This window comes from Oreochromis niloticus, linkage group LG3 (assembly GCF_001858045.2).
Source record: "Oreochromis niloticus isolate F11D_XX linkage group LG3, O_niloticus_UMD_NMBU, whole genome shotgun sequence".
Classification (NCBI taxonomy): Eukaryota; Metazoa; Chordata; class Actinopteri; order Cichliformes; family Cichlidae; genus Oreochromis; species Oreochromis niloticus.
Genome location: NC_031967.2, coordinates 4,784,564 through 4,793,811, shown reverse-complemented (window position 1 = coordinate 4,793,811; position 9,248 = coordinate 4,784,564). Strand labels below are relative to the sequence as shown.

At 38.1% G+C, this 9,248-nt stretch overlaps 1 protein-coding gene across 1 annotated transcript; it reads left to right on the top strand.

Moving 5' to 3' along the window:
* On the top strand, window positions 1–5,817 carry LOC102080180 (uncharacterized). The gene is made up of 5 exons (XM_005463155.4): window positions 1–292; window positions 913–1,278; window positions 1,546–1,647; window positions 5,093–5,193; window positions 5,484–5,817. Exons 1-5 carry the CDS (start codon window positions 217–219, stop codon window positions 5,544–5,546), a joined length of 708 nt encoding a protein of 235 aa, XP_005463212.1. The 5' UTR covers window positions 1–216; the 3' UTR covers window positions 5,547–5,817.
* Window positions 5,818–9,248: the final 3,431 nt, after the last annotated feature.

The window sequence follows — 9,248 nt, the reverse complement described above, 5'->3', positions numbered from 1 at the left end:
AAGTCTGAGTCTTAGTCACAGCTTCTATAGTGGGTCTCTAGCTGTTGTCTGTCTGAAGGAGGAAGCAGCAGCATCTGTGGGTTTTCACACTTCTCTAGAAAACAGAAGATCTTTGAAGAAAACATGGTGCACTGTGTGTGTGTGTGTGTGTGTGTGTGTGTGGTGGGTGGGACTAAGAGAAGCTGTGACAGATGAAGCAATTGTAACTGTTCAGTAATGAATCAGTGTGGCAAGATGAAGATCTTGCTAAGTAGTCTGCTTTTCGCCTCTCTCTGTACCCTCTCATCCTGGAGTAAGTAGAAACACAACTTAATGAATTATTTTATTTTTATTCCATTCCTCTCAAAATGAAAAGTTAAGGTTTTCTAAATTTGTTTGTGATAAATAATCCATAATTTTACTGACAAGCAATAAATAAATGTCTGGTTTTATAATTTCCCCTCAATATGTCAGTGTTCAGAGTCCTTAGTTCTAAGAAGTGAGACTACCTTAGATTTTGAATGAAGGGGTTATAATGATTTAAGGTTTTTGAAATGCTAGATGTAAAAGACAACATAAAAGTTTTGTCATAACGTCTTTATTTCTGATGTGCAATCACTACTTGATATTGTTATTTTTATGACAAAAATCACTATAATGTATTACGTGTCTGTGTCTGTAATGTGTCTGTGTCTGGTAATCTAAGGACATGGAAAGAAAAGCAACTGAACTACTTTAAGTTTCTTGAAGTCATGAAGCTTCTTCAGTGAGAAGAAACTTGACGAAGTTCAGTTGATTTTCTTTCCAAGCTCACTAGAAACATGTCTGCATACTGTATTTTGTTCTAAAACCTGATCTTTAGCTTTATAAATCATGCAATATGTGGAGTCTTGTAATTACTCACAATATTATGTTCCACTCTGTCTCTTAAAGGTGTTTCATCAGGCACATTAGTTGTGATACAGATTCCTGGTGTTTCTTTCATGGAAGGAGAGACTGTAAACATCACCTGCTGCTGGACAGAGATACTTGACAGAGTGAGAGTGACCTGGCTGAAAAATCAAAGTAAAATTAAGAGTGAGAGCAACTCAAATGGATCTCAAGTCGTTTTGAAAGAGGAAGGAAAGAACTGCGCATCTTTGAATTTCTCAAAAATCACAACAGAGGATTCAGGGACATACATCTGCAAGGTGACTGTGGAGATACCATCTTTAACTGAGGTTAAAGGAAATGGGACAGTTATCACAGTCAGAGAGAAGACAGAAAACGATACTGGCAACATCAGCAGTGGAAAATCCAGTAAGTGAATAAATATCCAATGCACAAGGTTCAGTATGGTGACATGTTAAAATCTCTTTTTTTACGAGCGTAGTAGATATTTAAACAATATGAACTTTAGACTGAAATTAACTATACTGCCACTGTCATTTTAGCTGGTTTTTGTAGTCTTAATAGACAATTAATGCAGTTTTTACCCTCATAGTACCAGAGGGAATTACATTTTTACATTAGAAAGATGGACAGATGGATGTGATTGCTATTATATTATTATTACAAATTTTACAGATTTTGGGAGACCACCAATCAGCGTGATCATTTCCCTGGCTGTAGTGGTTCCTTTGCTCCTCACCACACTCGTCTGTTACTGCACACTGCGAAGAAAACAAGGTACAAACTTTAAATTATTATTGAGGGCATCCCAGACTAAGTTATAAGTGGTGGACTGAAATAAATTACAAAACATAATCATTTCTTTGTTACTTCTCTTTTTGTTTATCTATAAAGACACGTTGTATTTAAATCCTTGACATGACACACACAGGTACACAGGTTTATTTTAAACAATAAACAAAATAACTTGATTACAAAAGCATAGTTGTTTTATGTTGAAATAGTTCTCAGTGATATACCTCAACCACTGTCTCTTGACATTATTATTGGACTATACTGGAGCCAATTCAAACAAGTTAGCAGCTAATATTCCCATATATGTAATAAAAAGTTGCAGCAGGTAATACACGTGGAATTTTTTTGAACTGTGTGATTTTCTGTAACTTCTGCAGACTTCATTTTTCACATAGACGTGGGAGGTCTGAGTTTCAGGATCATGCAAAACTCTTCCTGAAAAAGACAAGTGCCAAACAACCTGCACCAAAAAGCCTTGAAATTAGGACTTGTAATGTGAAGGCTGACACTTTCCTCACTAATACAAACTCATTTGCACAACTGTCACTTTACATGGCAGCAAAGTTTAAGTGGTGCGGTTAAAACCAATGAAAGAAAAAATAGTAACTGAGCCACAAGGTTATTGTACTTAAGATTAAACTAAAACCAGGTGTGAGCAAACACGTCCGTTAACTGAAACAAAAGAAAACTAGACTTTAAAAAAAGTACTGACTGAAACAATAGTGTACACTCACAAAGTAGTGAGTAAAAAAATATTTAAATAAAAAATATATACATGAAATGTTTTTAATTTGACTCTTTGACAGTTTGGTCAAATTTGTCAGAACAGCCTGTGTTGAGTCTTTGCTGCACATGTTTACTGGAACTTGTTGGCATCTGCATGACTGTGGGTGAGAAGCCTGCAAAAAGTTCTGCTTGTTTTGTAATATCTGGCACTCCTGACACACATCCTACTCATTACATTAAATACAGGAATGCTGAACCTGACATGAGTAAATCAAAAATATTTTCAAATAATACAAACTAAGCCAAAATGAAGAAACTAACTGAATCTAAGCTGACCAGCTGGTTACCAAGTTAAATATGGCATCTTCACAGAATCTACACTTAATGCGATGTAAAAGTACTTTAAGGGATCAGAAAGAGTAGAAAAATGCAGTTTATTTACAGTGGGACACTTAATGTTCTTGTAGTAGTAATATGTAAATAACAATAGAAAGGCACACAATCCAAGTGCTTGAAAGTAGTTCAAAATGAAAATCGCAATTCTATTTTTCAGAAAGTTCTCCTACAGGATCCTCTGTATAAACAACATCATATACTGTCTTACACAGCAGTGAGGTGTGTCATATATAATTGTGGAGGAAAACAAAGACGAAGTCTATTGAATGTTGTTGTAAAGAAACCCATCGGATTTATCCAGGCGCTAGTTTCATTTCATTACCTTAACAGTCAATATCAATAAAGTAAACATCTACTTTTTATTCTAATATTCTTAAACAATATTTTGACACTGTCAGTTCAAATTGAATTGTCAGTTCTTGTAACCTTATATTTAAAGTGTACACCACATAGCTGAAGCTCCCATAGACTCTCTTTACATGTAAAATCCTGCTAAACAATGTAAATTTCTAAAAACCTTTTCCTAAATACCAGTGTCTTATATGCAAGTCATAGTCAACAAGAGTTCAAAGAAAATGTAGCAAATATATATATATGCATGTGTCAGTAAAATCCTCCTAAAATTATTTCTAATAACCATATTAATTAAAGTTTTGCAGCAAACTCTTTTAAACACAGCACTACTGCTGTGGAGCTCTTACAGGAAACATTAACACTTTACGCATCTACAATAATTTGGATTAGAAGAGCAATTTTAAAGTCTGCATAGTTTATATAAATTTGGTAGGAATAATCTGTAATTCTGAACAATCTGGAAACCTGACTGCAATTTTTCAGTGATTAAAAGATAAAATAGCTTCCAACAGGAGGCCTGGCTGTGATAACAACCAGAAAACTTTGAGTTTTTGGATCAATTCAACTCAATTTTCAACAGTCACATCAAGGTTTTTTCTTTTTGTAAGACCCTGCAACTTTATCATAACACACATATTTACATATGCTTTTATGATATTTATCACAGCCAAAAATCAAAGTTCTTCTACACTACAAGCTGCATTTATACATTTATTAATACATAATTCACTAGGAACAATTTAATAATAATAATAATGGATTGCATTTATATAGCGCTTTTCGAGAAAGCGCTTTACAATACCACTATTCATTCACTCTCACATTCACACACTGGTGGAGGCAAGCTACAGTTGTAGCCACAGCTGCCCTGCCCAGCCCAGGCTGACAGAGGCGAGGCTGCCATATTGCACCATCGGCCCCTCTGGCCATCACTAGTAGGTGGTAGGTGAAGTGTCTTGCCCAAGGACACAACGACCGAGACTGTCCGAGCCGGGGCTCAATCTGGCAACCTTCCGATTACAAGACGAACTGCCAACTCTTGAGCCATGATCGCTCAAGAGTTCAACCTCAAACCAGCAGATTTCCTGTTGATGATCTACTCATGAAACAAGTCTACACTGAAAAATGTGGGATTTCGGCTGTACTCAATTAAATTTATTTCAGTTTAATTCAGTTTTATGTATATAGGACCGATTCACAACAGCAACAACAACAACACAACATTTTTTCAATCAGAAATGTTCGGGCCAAAAATTAAATGGCATTGTGTGCCAAGAACAATGTTTTAATACAATGGGGTTGTGAAAAAGGCGGCAAAAATAGTGTTATCAAAAAAAGAATGCAATAGTTCAAAATGTTTTAGTTTTTAAACTGACTTCTGGCATCAGATTAAAGAAGAAGCACATGTAGATATCAGCAAATTTAAAGTCCGATTTAAGTAAAAAGTGGAAGCCAGTCAGCGAAGTTTGGGTGGTCAATGAGCTGAGACTGGCACATGACAATAGCTGGAACAGCTGGTTCAGATACTGCTGGAGGTGATTAATTGATGCAGATATTGAAAAAAGAAAACACTGTGGTTGGTGCCATCTCCTCACAGCAGGAAGGTTCTTGGTTTGAATCTCCACAGGTACAGATGTGAGGCAGATAAAGTGTCCAGAACAAAACACTGTAAAAAAGTCAATGTGAATTATCATAAAGTCCATTTCATCCCATAATAACAGCAGCACTGAACCGATGTGATTATGAAAAATTTCATGCCACAGTTTAAACACTGACTAGAGTTGGATTGTTAAAACACATAAGACATGTAAGAAATGCAATATGTGTAATATGTGTGTAACATTAACAGTGATAGAGACCGAAAGGATTGAATCCTAATTAGATCATAATTTGTAAAAAAGCACTTGCCATCCTAGCAATCATTTCTCTGTGGACGTGTGTGTGTTTTCAGCACTAGCAGCCAGGGTCATCTACGAGGTTCCCCACGTAGACTCCGACGTGGCAGAGATGGACAAACACAGCACAAACTCCTCCAGAGGCTCGTCTCAATGGGTGAGCATGCGGTGCATTTAAGGCTGACGTTTTAGTTAGTTTAGGGGGACATTAGCAAAAAGTACATTTTTAAGCAGTCCAAATTCATGTTGATCCAGTTTTACTGAGTTATTCAGGGTGACTTCAATATGAGACATCATAAAAATAGAACTGACATAATGTTTCTACCTAACTATGTGTTAAACTCAGATTGCCTGTTGAGTTTTAGGTTATGCATTTTAGGAAACACTGACCTGTGGAGCACCTCAGTCTGTGATGTCTGACTGATGAGTTTCTTCTGTCTCTTTCAGTGTCAAGTGCCTCTGTATGAATCCTTCTACTTCGAGCATGTGGATCCCAAAGAAAGTAAATGAGTGTTGGTTCTGGAGTTTTTTCGTGTACTTTCTGTCCTGTATATAGCATATTTTCATTTGACATTTTTGCATGATTGCAAAAAAAAAAAAACCCATATATGGTTGTAAATATGTATGTATTTTTCTATAAACTACATCTTAATTAAAATTAATTTCAGTAATGGAGAAAGTGATGGGGCGTTAGTCTCATAAAGCCTGAATCACAACATAATAATATGTTCATGTGTTCATTGAGCCTTCTGACAAATAAAAAAATAAAATAAATTTTGAATTTGAATAGTGTTTTAATTTGTGGCATCTTTGCTATATTCAGGATTTTTGTGCAATTTCTTGCTTAAAAATGTATTGTGCAATTTATTTCGGTATTTCAGGGGGGGAAAAATCACTCTGATCATGCAGACATCAAATAGGATACACCCAACATCACAGGGTTAAACACTGATAATGGTATCAGGCAGAGTTTGATCGGACTAAAACACGATCAGTAGTAGTGAGGGTTAAAAATGCGACACTGAACATGCAGGTTTTGTAATGATTACAGCTTACGATTAGGATGCTGAATGGAAATTGTGGTGTTCAGGGGTCGCTGTATAGTAGGTCAGTGACAGGAAGTGGAAAGTACGCCTGTGACGGGCGAAGGTTTGCTATGTGCGTGTTTGTCGTATCAACCACACTAAACTTGTACATCTCAAATAAATCTGAGACATTAAATGCATGTCACTGATAATATAAATGTGTCCTCATCATTCAGTAGATCTTCTCTCTATTTATGTTATAAGGTCAATGTTTCAGAGTTTTCACCATGACTGAAGGCCAGTCAGCGAAGACCTCCTAAAATACCTTTTCTCTGAACACTGACCTTCAAGTGACTAAGCGGCCCATTTACATACGTGATGTTTATAACTGTAAACATTTTTCTTATCCTGATTCTCGCTGGGTCAGTGCTTCCACAGTACAAGCTACAATCACACATTCATTCAAACATTCAGAACAATTTGACAACAATTAAAATTTGTCCAAGGAAATCAAACCAGCGGGTTTCCTGTTTTTAGATGACCTAACTAAGCATCTGAGCCAAATCTGTCCTAGTAACATTTGGTGGTGAGCAAAGACTGACAGACCTCAAACTGCAACATATACTATTGCAGAAAACATGAGACGCTTACATGCAGTGCTCCGTCTTTGGGACAACAACAGCATGACGATTGTCACTGAAACATTCGATATGTAATTGAAGTGCAGACTTTCAAGGTTTAATTCAAACTATTTAAGAATTACACCTATGGTTTAATCCTTGGATGAACAAACAGCCAATGTCTTTAACCACTGGGCATCCCCAAATGATGTGTTTCTTCACTTGAGTTCTTTTATAGAAGCTCTGCTAGACCTTTACATCCAGTTCTGTTTGTTTGTGGATCTTTCTTCACTGACTGTTATATTTAATTATTTAATTATGAAGAGCGTAGCGCTGTACATATCACAATTCATCCTGCTACTTCTATCAGCAGTCACATCATTAGTGGCCTGGTTCCACTGGCAGCCAATCATATCCATGCTACAATGCTGCCTCCACCATGTCAGACAGTTAATCTTGCATGCTCTGGATATTTCATGACATGTGTCTCTGTTTCTCTGTACTTTTATCTTCCTATCATTCTAGGACAAGTTAATCTTATTTTCATCAGTTTTTATTTATTGTCCTCTGTGGTCTTTGAGGCCTTTTGGAGTTGCTGAGCTGGTTAGTGTATTGTTTCTTTTTACCACCCAGCAGATTGTTGATTTGGCCACTTCTAAAGTTTTTGCAGATAATTTGGGGGTTTTCAGCCTAATGATGGACTAACTCCTGTCTCCTTGGGCATCATATTTAAATTACATCAAATTCAACCCTGAATCAACCTCAGATATAATGTCTGCTTATTTGCTAAATGTTTTTTCAGTAATTTAGATTCAATTTATTTATACTGACAGGAAGTAAAACATTCACACCTCCCAGAGCTGGTGGTGTGACGCCTTCTAACAACTGAAGTTAAAGACGGCTTTTATTGTCAAAGACCATATTCAATTCAATTCAATTCAATTCAATTTTATTTATATAGCGCCAAATCACAACAACAGTCGCCTCAAGGCGCTTTATATTGTACATTAGATTGTACAATAATAGATACAGAGAAAACCCCAACAATCATATGACCCCCTATGAGCAAGCACTTTAACAACAGTGGGAAGGAAAAACTCCCTTTTAAAAGGAAGAAACCTCTGGCAGAACCAGGCTCAGGGAGGGGCGGGGCCATCTGCTGCAACCGGTTGGGGTGAGAGAAGGAAGACAGGACAGAAGACATGCTGTGGAAGAGACAGAGATTAATAACAGGTATGATTCATGCAGAGAGGTCTATTAAACACATAGTGAGTGAGAAAGGTGACTGGAAAGGAAAAACTCAATGCATCATGGGAATCCCCCGGCAGCCTACGTCTATTGCAGCATAACTAAGGGAGGATTCAGGGTCACCTGGTCCAGCCCTAACTATATGCTTTAGCAAAAAGGAAAGTTTTAAGCCTAATCTTAAAAGTAGAGATAGTGTCTGTCTTCCGAATCCAAATTGGAAGCTGGTTCCACAGAAGAGGGGCCTGAAAACCGAAGGCTCTCCCTCCCATTCTACTTTTAAATACTCTAGGAACAACAAGTAAGCCTGCAGTGCGAGAGCGAAGTGCTCTAATAGGGTGAAACCGATGTACAGTCATACACAAGAATTTGCTACCACGGCCCTCAGTGTACACTCAAACAATATAAAGATTAAAAAGAAGAAAAAAAAAGGAATCTTATGTACAACACCATACAATACAATACAATCTTATATGAACGGCAATGTCCAACACAATCATAGTGATTGTGGGCAAGTTCGTGTAGGTGTGCAAGTGGGGGTAGGGCAGTCAGTGAAAGGGCATTGGTGGTGGTTCAGAGTTTTGTATGTTTGGGGGTTGGGGGATTCAGAGGGGCGAGGTGAATGCAGGTCTGGAGTTCGTGTGTGTGAGAGCAGGGAGTCAATTCAGCATCCTGACAGCCTGACGGACGGAGCTGTCTCTCAATCTGCTGGTTCTATCCCGGAGGCTCTTCAGTATCCTTCCTGATGGCAGCAAACTGAAGATGCTGTTGGAAGGATGTGTGCAGTCACCTGTAATACAGAGGGCTTTAGATGCAGGTGCAGTAGATGTCTTGGAGAGAGGGAAGAGAGGTACCCACAATCCTCTCTGCTGCTCTCACTACCCGTTGTAACTTTTCCGGCAGGACCTAGTGCAGGAGTCATACCACACAGTAATGCAGCTGGTGAGGATACTCTCAATGGTGCCTCTGTAGAAGGTGCTCATAATGGGGTTTAAGGCTCTCACTCTCCTCAGTTGGCTGAGGAAGTTGAGTAGCTGTTGGGCTTTACTGATCAGTGATGCAGTGCTTTTTGACCAGGAGAGATCTTCTGAGATGTGCACACCCAGGAACTTGGTGCTGCTTACCCTCTCCACAGCAGCACCACTGATGGTTAGTGGGGTGTGCAGGGTGTAAATTCTCCTGAAGTCTGTGATGATCTCCTTAGTCTTCTCCACACTCAGGGACAGGTTGTTGTTGCTGCACTACTCGGCCAGATGGTAAACCTCACTCCTGTAGTAGGTCTCATCATTGTTGCTGATGTGACCTACCACAGTTGTGTCATC